At 39.2% G+C, this 16,606-nt stretch overlaps 2 protein-coding genes across 3 annotated transcripts in view; one reads left to right on the top strand and one right to left on the bottom strand.

Moving 5' to 3' along the window:
- The window catches only part of KPNA1 (karyopherin subunit alpha 1), a 53,406-nt gene extending 50,009 nt beyond the window's left edge, over positions 1-3,397 (top strand). For both annotated transcript variants that reach the window (XM_082774195.1, XM_082774196.1), the window contains exon 14: positions 18-3,397. In XM_082774195.1, the coding sequence (XP_082630321.1) occupies positions 18-205 (188 nt within the window). In that variant the 3' untranslated portion in view covers positions 206-3,397. The remainder of the gene's footprint in view (positions 1-17) is intronic.
- Positions 3,398-7,928: 4,531 nt separating this feature from the next.
- Positions 7,929-16,539, bottom strand: FAM162A (family with sequence similarity 162 member A). The gene is made up of 5 exons (XM_082774216.1): positions 16,486-16,539; positions 15,418-15,543; positions 13,076-13,184; positions 9,891-9,999; positions 7,929-8,189 (listed from the first exon to the last, which is right to left on the bottom strand). Exons 1-5 carry the CDS (start codon positions 16,499-16,501, stop codon positions 8,094-8,096), a joined length of 456 nt encoding a protein of 151 aa, XP_082630342.1. The 5' UTR covers positions 16,502-16,539; the 3' UTR covers positions 7,929-8,093.
- Between the last annotated feature and the right edge of the window lie 67 nt (positions 16,540-16,606).

Raw genomic sequence — 16,606 nt, 5'->3', positions numbered from 1 at the left:
GCTTCTTTTCTCTGCAGGCCTGGACAAGATTGAATTCCTCCAAAGCCATGAGAATCAAGAGATTTATCAGAAGGCCTTTGATCTGATTGAGCACTACTTTGGAACAGAGGATGAAGACAGCAGCATTGCCCCACAGGTGGATCTTGGCCAGCAACAGTACATCTTCCAGCAGTGTGAGGCTCCCATGGAAGGCTTCCAGCTCTGAGGTGCCCCCGTGCTGTGTGCTCCTCTACCTAGCCAATCCTGTTGTTGAGCCACAAGCCACCCGTGGAGTGATTCTCTCAATGTTTTCCATAATCCTGTTTGCGCTCATTCGCTTGCCTTGTGCACATGCTCTTACATACGTCCGGAAAACTCTTGGCTCCGTGGCAGGATGCCCCCTTCTTGGCAAGGGGTTGCCAGAATCACCCTTTTTCTCTAGATTCTGAACCTCTCCACTGTCATCTTTGTGGAGTTGAGGCACCTTTCTATACTTTGAGATATTCCCTACTCCTGTTACAGGAAAGTAATTCCTCCTCCACTAGCCCCCACACTCCTGGCATCCAAGGTAAGGCTGCCTTTCTCACGTATTTACTGCAGTGTGTGCCTGCAGCCCAGGGAGACATTCAGACTTTGAGAACATAGCTGAATTAATTTCCCATACTTTTTTTTTCTTTTTTTTCCCTGGATGCCTCTTGGATGGCTGTGTGAGATGTGTTAAATCTTCACATGCAGTGCATCTACTTTGCTATATGTGCCAGCTGGAGTTATTGGCATACAGAACGTTACAAATAATGGAATGAGTTCTCTGTCCCCTGCAACAACAGGCTCCAAATGGACGTGGTTTCTGATTCTTAAGAATACTGAACACACCTGGTCCTTCCCCTTCTCAACACTGAGCTCTCAAGCTGGATTGCAGACCACTGTGGAGATTTGTACACCTTCCCAGTCTTTCCTCTCCATCCACAAAAAAAAAAATCACCTGTGAATTTAAGTCACTCTTACCACACCCCCAGAAATGACTTTCCAAACCAGCTTCTAGAATGGAGAAACTACCCCCACTTTTTCTTGCCAGCACAGTATGATCTGGCCATGCCTACCTTAAAATCCAGCCCTTCCTGACTTCATATTTCAGAGTCTGGTCCTTGGTATTAGAATTATGGTTGGAAAAAATCCTATCTGCCTCTTTACATTTATACAGAGCTTGACTTGAACAGATTTCTCTTCTGAAAAATTACACTCTGAAAACAAAATCGTAATTTGTAAAACTTAGCGTAAGGAGTGTTAGATCTCCTTTGGTTTTCATGAAATGAGCTTCCTCTTCAACTCACGTGATAAGAGTCCTCGTGGTCAAGCCCTTTATTTAACAAATAAAATGACACTACATTCAAAAGATAGTAATGTTACACCCAGGTCTGCCTGCCCCTTTCATTTCATTTTTCCTTCTGCTGTTTACGGGACTTCAGGTGAATTAGCATGGAACTCATGGTTCCTACAGGTGACATCTATAAGGCATTGCTGACTGCATGACAGCTGTTATCCACAGCTGTAGACTGCTCTTCTGCTAGCAGCATGTTCTTGGCTCCGCAAGCTGCTTGGATCACAGACATCTGATGCAAAGGCCTGCCACTCCTCACTGAGTTCAGCTGACATTGACACCAAACTCGTCACACATCGGGAGGTGCCATGTGATTGAAAGTGGCAGTTCCATTTCTGTAAATGCAATGGATTCTCCAGGCTGTCTGCTCCCCCTGGCATCGGGCTATGTTCTTGCAAGCCATTTGGGACGTTTGGAACACACATTTGTCCAGTGTAAGCATTTCAAAAATGCCACTAACATCTGCAGCGTCGTGTACCTGTGGTAAATGTTAGTGGCAGAACTGTCTGCAAGATCCTCTTTATGACTCCTCTCAGTGACAAGCCACTGCAAAAGCAAAACCAGCCCATTGGATTCAGAGTTAAAAATAAATAAATAAATAATAAAATAAAATAAAATAATGTCACTTGTCAAACTGCTGAAAGAAGCTAGGCAAAGGCCTGAACATCAGCTCTGTGTGACCATTATTTAAATACAGTCTTCAGTTCTGTCTGTGCTTCAGGATGGAGACTCTGACCTGTGTGGCCACTGCAGAAGCCACCTGCTGCCTCCCTAGCTAAGCCAGATGGCCTCCACCTTCCCTCTCCCAATTATTTTCTCTAGTGCTGCTTTGTGCTGAAGGAACATTTAGTTTACTGCACTTGATCTGTAAATGGACTTTGATTCTTTGTAATTTTAGGGGGTTAAATTTGGTGGTTAATTTAAAAACAAAAAAACCCTCAATGTTGCCTTTACATCACATATAAATAACTGTGTTTCTCTTTTCTTGAAGGGTGATAGAAGCACTGATTAGTAGCAAAATCTTGTTTTAGCTTTTGGATTTTTTTGTGCTGGATTTTTTTACGTGTAAATTTCCAATAACATGTCATTTCTATAAGATTTGTTTAAAATCATTTACCTCTTATTGGATGGTATAAAAATGCTACATATTTTGTAAACAAATCTGAGCAAAGTGTGTGTGCATATATTCTGTATATTCATATATGTATATTCTGTGTATATATACACTTGTGTGTATATATACATATATATACACACACACCTGTGTATATATATACACACAAATATGTAGGTGTGTATATATATACATATCTATATATCTATATATCTATATATATATATAAGTGTTTTCTCTTCCAGGCTAGTGAAAACAATGTGGTGCATTGGCGTTTCCCTCCCCTGCCCCCAAGAAAAAAAAAAGACAGTTGCCTCTAAATGAGTGAATTAAAAAAGAGTCCATTTAAGCTGAATGGTGTGCCTTCCTGTGTAAGGAGCCTAGCCAGTGTTTGTTACTTTTGCAGTGGATATGTGAATTCAGAGCAGATAAGTATAAATCTTTAAACTTGGTATGTTTGTTTGAAGTGACAGGCTTGGTTTGACACAGGTAATATTGTTGTCATATATACTTAGACTGTGTAAAGCATTTGACTGGTACTGCGTAATATTTTGATTGAAAACTAAAACAATACAGAAGTCAACATGGCACACATTAAATGGATTAAAATGTGGCTAACTCATAGGTCTCAATTTAATTTTAAATGGTGCTTAATTGAGTGTATTTTCATCAGGATCTTCCAGCAACCAGTTCTTGTCCTTGCTTTACTTAGCCTTATTAATGACTTGAAAAGAAATACTACTTCTAACAAACGCTGCAAATTACATGAGTATGGAGGGGAGAAGACATGAATTATGAAAGGAACAGTTTACTGATAGAGACTGATCAGAATTACTTGGTAAACCAAGGGCAATCAGACTGTTTGCATTTGATAGAGCCAAATGTGTGGTGTTACATTACCCATCTAATAAATGACATTCAGGCCACATGCGAAGGACTCTGTTTTGAAGGAAAAGTGCTCTGAAAAAATCTGAGGTTCATTATACATTATCACTTGAATACTGGTTACCTGACATGATTCTGTGTGGCTAGTGTAATTCTCATAGGTATAAAAAGAAATCTTTTAGTAGAAATGGGGAATTATGTGAACTTCATGTTCAGCTTTGTTGAAACTTTTTTTTTTACAGGAGCATTCTCAGTGTTGCTATTTTCACTTAAAAAGAGACACGAAACTGGGAGCAACAATAACTGTTAAAAGGTGTGAGGTTCAATTCAGATGAGAAACAAGGCGCTTTTTACCCTCAAGAATACCTGTTAGACTGATACGAGAATAACAAGTATTATGTTCGCTGTTAGAAACATTTCAACCAGTATTCTCTGCTTTCCTAAAGAGTATGTTGCAGTTCAGACGGAACTAACTCAGAGAATGCCTGTAGCCTCCTCCACAGTTTGCAGTGATCTGTTCTTGTTTTGTGTACAGCTAGGAGGCAGCACCGTCTAATAAGCAGAGGATATGCCAGGAAACTGTTTGATATCTTTGGTCCTTCTCTTAGCTCTGCTATGCAGTGTATAATGCAAGAAAAGGGATTTCACATTTTTTCTGCTACCCTTACTGTATAAATGGAAGTTAATGCATTTGTTTCTGCTTGTGGAGACCCCATCTAGGCAACTTCCAGAAGCCTTGTGAGCTGCTAAGGTGAGAAGATGCGTGAAAACCAAGAATTTCTGAGTTGTTCTTGGAGCATCACTAAGGAACTGTCAGGTTTTAACAGTGACAAACTTTACATTGGGCATTAGGGCAAGGAAGATGCAGGATTGTCTGGTATTTTTATCTAGCCGTCCTGTCTGCAGACCTGTAATGTCTTTAAATGTTATGTGTTTGTTGGGGCAGCAAACAGAAATTTTAATTCTTTCTGTTGGTAAAGATCCCAGTAGAATGTTGCACACAGGGTTCTTCTTTTGGATTCAGGAAGATACAGAAGATAGTGGGGCAGAAAGTTAACAAAATTTCAGCAGCTAAGCCAGGACCAGTGTTTGGGGCTCCTGAGAATACACCATGGAGGCAAACAATCATTTACTGCCTAGAGACTTCAACCCATTCTTATATTTCTGTGTTGGTTCTTTGAAGCCAACTAAATACTGTTGGTCAAAGTCCCTTCTGTTAATCTTAGGGGAAGACAGGAAGACGTTGACCCAGGAAGACGTGTGTTCTTGACCCTGCATTTCTGTAACATCAGCGCTAAGATTGTTAAGAACCAAATCCTACCACCCAGTTCTGAAAGTGATGATGCTTCTGATGATGCACCTGTGTGGCACCTCTGTGCTTTCCTAAGGATTTGCGTGGACAGCTATCTTACCTTTGGGCAGTTTTCAGCTCTGTGCCAGCTTTAAGTACTTCCCCATGTCTTCCAGTATGGTTTATTTTCTTCTGGGATTGGCATAACATGTCATTAGTACTTTCACATGCCAATTTTAGCTAGCAGGCATTAATTTTTTTTATTTTTTTTTCAGATGCCTGTCTTAGTCAGAAAATAAACAGTATCCGTGTACTACTATTACAGTGTCCATAGGGCTCCTGCATGGTGTTTTGAGGCAGCATTCAAGTTGTGAGATCGATCATTGCATTGGGAAGTATCTGTTGCATCTGGAAGAGGTACAGCGATAAGGCATATGGTGTAGGATTAGTAATTTTACTACTTAGAATAAATGTAAATGGTGTTGCAGACCAAGCCAAAGGGGAGAAAGGAAATATTTTTCTAAGGGCTTAATATATTCCATTTCATCAGGCACTGTTATAATAGTGTAGGCTAAAGATACGACCTAATCAGGTGATGTGGGGTGTTCTCTAGTCAGCTAGGCTGGCTATTTAGGCAGAAAGATGAAGTTTTTAAAACACTGTTCAGAAGTGCTTTCTTAGAAGTTAGGAAATACTAGGAAAGAGGTGGTTACTTTCATGGTCCCTCTCAGATTTTTCTAGTATGCTACTTGCAAAAAAAAAATAAAATAAAAAAATACTGCCATGGTTGGGAGTGAGCTGGAGAAGGCACAAAGCCCATGCTCAGGTTTTTGAGACCGTGAAGCTATATGGAAGCTGAAAGAAAACAAACGGGTGCAGTGATAAACAGGTTTTATGGTAGATCCAGAAACGGTGGTGATAACCAGGCATGTAAGGAAAGGACGTAAGGATATATCTCTCCTATGAAGAAAGCCTGAGAGCTGGGGATGTTCAGCAGGGAAAAAACTCTGGGGTACTCTGCAACTCTGCTCAGGCAGACAATGACAGGACAAGAAGGGGGGATTGGCTTTAAACTAAAAGAAGAGATTTAGATTGGATGTTAGGAGGAAGTTCTTCACTCAGGGTGGTGAGGCACTGGCACAGGCTGCCCAGAGAAGCTGTGGATGCCCCAGGAGGTGTTCAGCACCAGGTTGGATGGAGCTTGGAGCAACCTGACCTAGTGGGAGGTGTCCCTGCCCGTGGCAGGGGGGTGGAACTAGGTGATCTTTGAGGTCTTTTCCAACCCGAGCCATTCTATGACCCTTATGTGTCATATTCTATGACCCTTTCTATGAGTCATATATGGTCTTTATATTCATTCTATGACCCTTATGTGATGTGACTACTAAATGGAGCTTCTGTCAAACTAATGGACCAGGGTTTGAATTTTCGAGTACGTGGGCATAAAGCTTATAGGTATTTGAGCAAAATGTAAAACTATTGATCATTGCTGCTCTGGGCACTGCTTTCTGAGTGGTATTTTACATATTTTTATTTGAAATGCTTTACCAGCTGGATGAGTCCGAATGGTTTTATATACAAAACTAGATGAGGTACCTTCTAGCCCTGTTCAAAGAATATACTTGGAATATACTGCTTCTTGAAAGCAGAACACTTTCTGGTTTTAAGTTCTACCATCACCAAGCTAAGTCAAATCACCAGTTTCTCTCTGTGGTAACCTGAAATATTGCCTGAAGTTGATGTTCTCTTCCTTGGTCTCATTTAATAAATACACAAGCACAGGCACATAACCTGGTAAGACTTTTTGATTCCGACCTATATGCTTACTGGTGTAGTCATGAAAGATCTGTTCGCACACCTGCAGTGGAATTAAGCATGACTTGCATTCAGTATTAACTGAACGGACAAACCTGTGGGAGCCGGCTCTGCTTGCATGACAGCATACTTCCAATATTTGTCTTAGTGAGAATCTGATAAGGGGTTGTAGCATCATCTGATTGCTTTAAACTTCTCTGGAATGACTGTATGGCTTCTTGGATTGGTTAGATCTCTGTAGTATGGGTGGTAGCCAGAAATGCAATTCATAGAAAGATGGACTGAAGCAGTTATTTATTTTCTATCTGTAAAATAAAGGACAAAGTACTAGAGAGGACTGCATTAGATACCTCATTATTTCTTTCCCATTATAAATACAAGGTTTATCCTGCATTTTTGAAGGGCTTTTAATTCAGTAATATTGCTAATTTGTAGTAGTACAAGAAAAACTGAAAAGTTACAGGAAAAATAATCTGCCTCCCGCAATCAGGATATTCACAAACTACATCTGTCAAACGTGCCTCTTCTGTTTCTGGAGTCCCCAGGGGCCAGTTAGCATGCAGTCCTGGGAAAATACATGGTTTTGAACAGTCCTGATGGTCCTAATCTACATTTCCTTCCAAATGATCTGAAAGGAAGAGGGAAAAATACTGGACTCCAGTTGTTGTGTGCTGTTTAGCATGAACAGTATGTGACTCTTCTGGGATGAATGCCAGAAACAGGGCTATTGGGAGTTGCTCTTTGCAGGTGTTACTGGGTCTGCTGCTTCTGAAACTTGAGGCAGGTGATCTTTATGTGGGCTAGCAATGTGAAAGAAGAGGTGGCATTTTAAAGGGAAAATATGCAAATAAGTCCAAATAAATTTTGGAAAAAAGGAGCTTGGCAGCAGAGAGAAGAAATGCTTGATTAACTTTCTTATACTCATGTACCTTGAAGTAGCATATCTGATAGCACAGGCTGAAGTTATTGATCAGTATTTGTCAAAATACTCATCTCTGTACTCTTAACTTGAATTTTCTCTCACCTCACTAGCAACTCCAGTGTAAAAAATGTTAGGTTGTCGTGCAGTACATCGTTTCTGTGGTATCCAGGGTATCACTCCCTTTCCTCTTCTTAGCAAAGAAGACAACTAATCCTCGACTTATACAGAGGTAGCCAGAATATACTGGACCTGGAACAAGTAAGTAAGCAGACTTTCTAATAACTTCTGATCATTTTGACCATGTTAATGCAGTCATGTAATTATTCCCGACTCAAGGACTTCCTTAATAATTGTTCTCTCTTACACAAAGAACATACAGAAAAATTTGGGCAGCCTGTAACAGTACAGAATACGTATAGCACCACTCTTTTTAAAGGGACCTGTAGTTGTGATAGTGGATGACGTTAGTTATTACTTCAATTAAGTTAATGAAGGAAATAAAATTACATGGCTTGAAGAAGAGAGTTGGGAGGAAAGGGGAAGGTACCAGGAAGAAAACCAGATGTTTCTGTTTTTAATGATCACAAGTATTCATTCTTGAACACAAGAGTATAGAACATACAAGGACGATGTGACTATATCCTCCTCCCAGAGCTGAGCAGGACTTCAGGTTTTTCTTTCACCATCCTTGGTTTCTCCATTTCTTCCTCTACGGTTTAGCAGATGTACTCTGAGTAGCTTCTTCTTTCCATTGAGCTTTCTTCTCCAAGTTTATGCTTGTAAGTGATTCATGCCTTTTTATAGCCTACAATATATGACAAAGAAGCAGAAGGTGTCACCCAAAGTACCACAGAAAACAATTGTGATGATATTTCTCAAAACAATTCACAAAACCACTGAATCAATTTTTTCAAAGTATCTGGCCAATCACAGAGAACTACCAAGGCACAGTTCTGTCAGCTTTAGTGACAGGAAGAGAGAAGGTTAAAATACAGCATCTAGAGATTAGTTTACATTTATCATTTCTCTGGGAATAAATTAAGCCCTTCTGTTAATGGCACTAGCAGATGTATTCTGGGCTTCTAGTCAATATTTAATATTAATCTCTGGTCCTCAGAAGTCAGAGACACTGGAAAAAAAGCAGAAGTTAAATAGATTCCAGCTGCTGTGAAAACAAGGGTCCCAAAGCATCTCTCCTCTTCCGGTGTTTGCATTCGTATTATGTAAACCTAAGAGGAAAATGTTCTGGGAATTACCAGTCATTGATTTCTTCTGCTAAGGCAAAAGAAAAACCTTTCCACTGATTTCAGAGTGATGAATCCTTTTCATTTTGATAGGCAAATGCTGACAAGTAGAAATTATACTTGACACTTAAATAATTTGCAGTGCTTTATTAACTAAGACTCAGTTAATAATGTTTCGCTAGTAACTTAGTTGTCAATAAAAAGAAGATTGGAACATGGTGATCAGAAGAACGGCTGCAGAGAGAGGAAGCATACGCTATGGTTCTGTCTGTATAGATGCTTTAAGAAGTGCAGGGTTTTCAGCTTCTAGTCATTCTTAAAAGAATGTAGTGGACTGTGTTTCTGTTAGCCCTGTGCTTTTTTTTTTTAACCCCCAAAGCAACATGACAATAAGCTGCATGCATTATATTCATGTTCTTAGACTTTGAGACTAATGATGCTGAGACTTCAGTGTGCAAAAAGTGCTCGTTTCTTTATAAAATAACAAAGTTAATAGTTTACCAATTATGTTAAAAAGCACAAAATTAAAGCATGACTAACCCGTCCTTCACTTGGAATCTTAAACTTTACACTTCCTCACCTCGAATGATGCAAATTAAATCACAGACCTAGTTTTAGATACCTTTTAGATATCTACTTCTTAGATATCATGACAAATTATATATAAGTGAAAGACGCTTGGCATCTACAGGACATGGAAACTTTTCTATAATATAAACTGTTTTTTTTTTTTTTCAAAAATTAGTTCCATCCTCAATAAAGAGAGACTTTACTACAATTAAAGGGCACAGAATTACTGCTGACCACCTCCCCACTGTTTACAAAGATTTTGAGATTTCTGTGTGTGAAGAAATACACCCATCTGCTGTTTCTATTACGTTGATTCTTTAAGCATTGCAGTGTGTAGAGAGGTGTTTGTAATAAATCCACAAAATGAATGGTGTATGGATCCTATAGGCCCAAGGAGCATTTACTTGCCTACCAGACTGTCAGAAGAGAAGGTTTTCTTTTTTTTCAAGTTCTTGCAGCCTGTCAGCAAAACTGAGGAATTAAATCAGTACAAGATAAGATTAAGTACTGCACTGAGGGGCAGGGGGGAAGGACTATTTTTGCTTATATGGTCTTAGCAGTGACATCACCCTTTTCTGACTTGGGAATTAATCAGTGAGGGTTAGGGAACAAGAAGGACAAACAGTACTAACAATCCAAATGAGTTTATATTGAGATTCATTTGCACTCACCAGCCAAAAATCTGTGCTTACCTGCTTCCCTCTGATCACCATCGCTATGCATCCCAGTATAGTCAAGGCAATCATTACATAGCTGACCTTCACGCGCAGTGTGGTCTGTGCTGCTCTGATTGCTTCAATCCTCAAGACATAATAATAAAAGAACAGACTCATTACTGGAGACCCAAATAAACCATTGGCTAGTTGTTTGATTTCTCCTGCCATGCTACCTGTATAATCTAGGTATGCACTCTGTGTATAATGCTAACAGTACTTGGCTCTTTCCACAAAAAAAAAAAGAAAAAATTAAAAAGTTTTTAAAGGAATGGGAATATCTGATTCCTAGCTACTTTGGGATATACAAAATCACGGTAACAAAGGGCTTTCTCAAAGCTGGGAACAAACCCAATGTTTTAAACTATTTAATTATTAGGGAATGCAAGGGAAAGAAGGCTGCAGTATTTAAGTATGTATGTTCACTGCAGGGAGGACAGGAAAAAGAGAGGGATGCTTTTATTAGTACTAGTTTACTAACACTACCACTTCCTAAAGTCTGTGAAGACAGCAAGTGCCCTATCCATACTAGAACTTCAGTGTATTTTAGCACTGTAAAATATGCACGTTCCCTCAATAGCAGAAGCATGGTAAAAAACATTTGTCAGCAGGAATAAAATATGTTGTTTAACAGTCTGAGCTTCTTAGACATAGGGAAATACGTTCACAGCTTAACAGTTTTTTCTGCCTGAGGTTCAAAATGCTTTCATTTATGGTACCGTCTATTTTCCAAAGAAGGCTTCCTCTACTACAGCATTTGATAATGCTATTTTTAGATTTCACACTGGCTGCTAGACATAATACTCCTAGAAATTCTGGATAGGACATGGTAGAAGACCGTGGTTACAACTTCCCTTCTGCTAGGTGAAACAGACTTAAAGTAATCTGTTTTTGTAGGAAACTAGAGAGGCATTGAGGACTGTAAGCTTTCCAACATAGCTTTTGGACAGGTAACTCCTTTAAATCTTTTCCATATTTCAGCATGCTTATCCAGATGTACCAGTAGCTGTGCCACTCCTTTAGGAAACCTGTTGCCTTGTCTATGGTTATCTTTTAGAACACAAAAGTCCTCCACAAGAAGAATATCAGTTATTAAAGTCTTCCAACTGTACTGAAGATCATTCTACCAACCTGCACCTGAAATACTACAAATAAGAAGTTCATATAAGGAACGCCAATGAAGTGTAAAATTTCCAGATGTGTTTTACAGTGACTTAGTCCTATGTATTTAATTCTCCTTGCAGAATTTAGAGCAGTTGACTTTCTTGTTGAGGAAGTTTAATATTCTCACCGATTTAATTTGGCGTATTATAAAATTACAGGGGACTGGAGAAGCATTAACGTAACGGCACAAAAATGCATCACACGAGGTAATTATATGCTAAGCCTAACATGGATAATAGACTTAACAGAACTGGGAGGCTAATACTGTACACAAACACCAGTAAATATGTAAACATATCACATTTTAACCCTTATACTTGGAGGAAAAAGACACCAAGGGATCCACAATGGTTCAGCATGGTAAATCACGTAAGACCTGAGAATTAAAAACATTTTGGTCTTTTGAAGAGGAATGTGAGAGTGATTTGATCACCATTTCATAGTACTGATCCGAGAAAATTTCTAATCGTAGAGAACGTGTCGATCTAGTATCAAGCTTATAATTTAGCTTCCAGGTTATTTGTTTTTGCAAATAATTTGGGATGAAAAACTTTGGTTCTTGGCTGCACTTAAGCTGAAATGCACAGATTTAAAAACTATTAGTTTTTATTTTTGAGTTACCTTGTGTGTGCTAGACTATACAAGAGGAAAAAGTAGTTATCTGAATGCAATTTTCACTTAAAAATTAATTCAGTGGCTAAGATTAGCTTTTATTTTGTTTAATAAATTATTTACTTTTAATGAACATAACTTGCAAGATATGGTTGTATCACATGCCCTTACACCCGAATCTTACGAAGTTTAGCGAAAAAACAAGCTTTTGTGTTTTTATAGTTATTAACCGTCTTTTCAACTTTGGCTGAACTATTTCCCTAAACAAAACCACTGATTCAACCTGTGCACTTGCAAAAATGATCAGCTTTTATCAGAAGTTGGTTTGTCCTTTCAATAAAGCATGATTTTAGATGCACAGTCAATGCCTTCACTCAGTCTGATAACTCTGTTTTCTTAAAAACACTTATAACAGGTATTTTTTATGCAAAAATATAGGAATTGACATAATTTAATGTTATAATGATTTAAAACTTTATTTCAAACTTTAATTTCAAGAAAAATGGTCCAAAACAAAACTGAATAATTTTCAACATTGTGATACATTTAGAAAAAGCTTAGATACATGGGTGTATTTTCAATCCCTATACTATGCATCCAAACAGAGTACCTTTAGACAGGAGCTACATAACTTGCTCACCTAAGTAATAAAAGATCGACTGAATCTTTTGAATAAATATATATACATAGAAACATTAGAAGTGTATTCTAAGAGATAACAACTATACTAACACTAGAAATGTTTTTTAAACTAATAATTGCATTTTTTTAAAAACTTTGATCTTCATTTTAGATAGGCAGAATAGAACATCCAGTTTTATTTTCTACGTTGCACACAGGACAAAGCATTGGCATTCGTGTTTCACCAGCAATGGGGAAATTTTGACTATTTTTTTTTTTTGCAAGGGAACCTTTCCACTATTTGTTAGTTTAAACGCCAAGAGTAAAGAAAGTTGGCCTCTGCCATCCAGATATTAATTAATAAATGTTTTTAAATGCATTTCAATTATTTTATGGCTATATCATGAAAATTTCATGCATTAGGCTTTGACATACTAAGAAAAACACTATGGAAAGCTCACGCCAATATTTACAAAAAACTTTTTTGATTGGAAGAATAAAGATTAATTGAAATGTGTTGTTTTTCTAATGAAACAACTGAGAGATGCCGGCCATCCCTTCAGAAAAATCTAAATGCACATATATCAAAATAGAATTCCCCGGGTCATATAATCTTATCTACAAGGTGATAGAACAGTCACAGCAGCATAAGAATTTTCAGCTGTGGAAACCCATTCCTGTTAAGAAAAGGTATTTATGAATTGCATTCAAGTAACATATTCCTGTGAAAATAATGCTTCTCTTACAGCTTCAAAACTGGCACTTACGAGACAGTCTCTGGTATATCCTCTGGTTTTTTGAAATGGCCTGCCCACAACAAACATTTTTTCTCCCAGTTTGTCGGCTTGTGTCCAGGTACCCTTAAAGCAGACCGACCTAAAATAAAATAAGGTAAACAAACAAAAAAATCCACAAAAAAATAGAAAGTCAGAAAAGTTGAATTGCCGCAGCTGTAATAAACCAGTTAGGTTGAGCAATGAAGTACAATTACTAGAGTAGGTTACAGAACAAAAATTTATCACATAGTCAGATTAATGAACTTCTAAATATGGATTAAACTGAGGCCATGGTAGGAAAGCCAAATCTTGCCCAAGGCAAGCTCTGAATATTTACAACTCTAAATTTATGGAACCTGCCCCATCATCTATGCTTCCTAAGCTGCTGTGATATAGTTTTCTACTACATTTAAATTAGTTTAAAGAAATTAAATGAAATGAAACTGTTGCAGAAAAGCCAATATGCTCCACCATAGCATAAGAGTATTTTAAGTTTTACATGGATAGTAGGATTTTATCTTATTTGGAGATATTAAAAACAAATTACTATAAATAAAGATAAGATCCTTAATTTTCAGTTCAGTCTTTCAACCTCCAAATACAAAATATTTAGAATAAAACAGGAAGGTTTTTCTATACATAACATTAAAATCTAGCATACAAAGTGCAAAAATAATCATTAAAACAACAATGGGATATGTTCTTCATGGATGTATGTTGCTTAGTGGATTCATAAATGAACTAGGAAGTAGTGTTGGATACACAGCTTCCTGACAACGCTATGTTATTGAGAAGATGGCTAAGGGTGAAGATCTGCAAGACTTCAGAATCCCAACTCAGTGAAATCCAGTGAAAATCCCTCCCATTTATGTAAGGAAGAAGCAATTCCAGTTCACATACAAAGGACAAACTCTAATCTAACCATTATTGCTGGAAAGTAAGTCCTTGGGGTTTCTAGGAGGTTTTGGGAAAAGTTCAGTAACAGAAAGGCAAAAGGCATTATTAGCAATGACAAGGAAATGAACGCAGACCAACACAATAGCTTTATTATGCCACTGTATGAAAAAGATGGCTCCAGCATTTTGAAAAGTGTGCAAGACGCTGATCCCTCATCTCAAAAACAGTCCAACTAGAATGGGCACAGAGAAAATTCTCAAGTGTGATCACAGCTATGGAATGGCCAACATGTAAGAAACAATGTAATAGACCGAGACCCTGCAGCCTGGAAAAGCACTAACTGAAAGCCCCTTCATCACAACGGAGGGTGCCAGAATTAACCTCACACTGAGAACACGGATTGGAATGACTGTCTGGAGGAAAACAGCGTGTACCAGGCTCAAAAACAAACACAAGCCTGTACTTATTTTCTCAAAGCACAGTTCAGCTGAGGAACTCCTTCCCAGAGGCTGTGGATGCTAAAAATAGATACAGCTTCAAGATACTGGGAAAATTTAGGAAAGAAAAATCCAACAAGGACCATTAAACAAAGACTTCACCTCTGGGACAGCAGTCTAGGGAAGAAACACTATGTTTGCCCTGTTTCTATATTACTTCTTAGAGCCTTGCTATTGATCACCATTCCTGTTAGTCCTCACAAAAATGTAAAGGCCCGCCTTCACTGGCCACTACTGGAGAGTGACACTGTTAAACAGACCTTTGGTCTTACTTAGTACAGCTGAGTTACTGATTTTATTTTCTTTTAACACAGATGTATGCAAAATGCTTCACATCTGTATGCTGCTTTTATCTTGCATCAACAGGCGAAGTAGGGAAACAGTTATAGAGGAGTCTGATTAGAGCCCCAAAACTGTGCTCTAATCAGTTACAAAATGTCTCAACACCCGAGCTTTACCTGACCAATTTCACCTTTAACACGAATTAAGCCAATGATCGAGACTGACTCTCTCCTGCTGGGCATGTTCACATTTGTGAACAGCTGGAGCTGGTTCTACTGTGGAAAACTGCAAAAGTATTTTAGCTAGTATAATATTCCTAAACACCCACAGCTTACATCGGGGCTGAACAGTCTGTTCTAGAGCACAGATAAGAGCCTCAGAGTGCAGGGCTGTACATCAAATACAATACTAATGACCTGCTACAAAGCAAAAGCTGTGTTATTGTCACGAGACAAAAAATTGCCCCCTGGCTTTGTTAAAAAACAAGATCTCATTGCTAATTGTAACATCCTTAACAGCCTAAAGATTAGAATTCCCTCTCACAAAATCAGGGATATTGGTATACATGTCTGCAAAACGCCTGTTCAGATGACTGCGGCCCGAGTACTTAAATATTTCAAAGCATGAGACGTGCCGCGATCTTTATCAGAAACTTACTTCTTGGCTGAGGCGGACCTTCTTGGAGAGGTTTGCTGCAAAGCCTTCTGTTTACCTTCGGATCTACTCCTCTAGTCAACCTCAGAATTGAGGGAATGTTTCTTTCCAGCAGTTTAATTGCCCTGTCTGGAAGAGAAAGCAGAAGAAGCAAAGGGGGTTAAATCTAACTCAGAATAGTAGAGAGTGAGAATGCTGGAAGTGGGATGTAGGAGGTTGTTTCTCCTCCCCACCTGCAGGGGAAAATCAGAAGTAAAAGAAGCGGGTACAAACCTAATACTGTGCAGATTTAGGCTGCAGATTTGTAACTGCAGATTTAGGCAGATTTAGAAAGAAATTAAGGACAACTCCATAAACCATCGCTGGAGCTTACCTGTTAAGCACACGTAGGAAAACTGGACCGACAGATTATAGCCTACGAGCAATTTCTAAGACGTGCTACGAACGTATCACCACTTCAAGGCACTTATCTATTCCTAGGCATCAGATAGACTTCGGGCAGGGCTCTTTCAAGGGCTGTGCACCAGGATTTTGACAGCCTTGTCACATTGCAGAAGCAAGTCAGTGACTTGACGGGGGGCTACCACGGCAGAAGCCAGACCTCGCAGCGCTGAGATACTGCGCCGGGAGGCTTATAGAGCAAAACGTGCTGTTTTAATGGAAAAAACCTTTCAATTCACCATGTGGCGAGAAATTTCTGAGGGAAAAGAAATGAAGTTTTGGAGGATAAAGGGGTAGTAAATAAATTAATATATATATATATGTAAACGGGTATTTTTTTTTTTTTTTAGTATTCTTTATGCTGGAAAATTTCTCAAGTATAGGAAAAAAAATATTAAAAAGGCACCCTCAAAACCAAACCCGTTCCCAAGGTTTTCTGAGGAGAAAACACAAAACAAAAAGGCACGAACCTTCCCCCCCCCCCTCCCTTTTTGACTTTTTAATCCAGCTCGGAGGCCCCCGGGCTTCAAGCTCCAGCACCCCCGGCGGCCGCCCAGCCCCACAGACCCCTCCCCGGACCCCCTTGGCCCCCATCCCGGCTCCGGGCCCGCTGCAGGGCCGTGCACTCACCGGCTCGGCCCCACATGGCGCTGCCCGCAGCCCGCAGCGCGGCGCGGGGCCCCTCAATGTCACCCCCCCCCCTCCTCCTCCTCCTCCTCCTCCTCCCCCCCTCCCTCCCTCCCCGTTCCCC

The sequence above is a fragment of the Aythya marila genome (genome assembly GCF_965140915.1).
Source record: "Aythya marila genome assembly, chromosome: 1".
Taxonomy (NCBI): domain Eukaryota; kingdom Metazoa; phylum Chordata; class Aves; order Anseriformes; family Anatidae; genus Aythya; species Aythya marila.
Note: the sequence above shows the minus strand (reverse complement) of the source record. Positions and strands in the feature narration are given on the sequence as shown.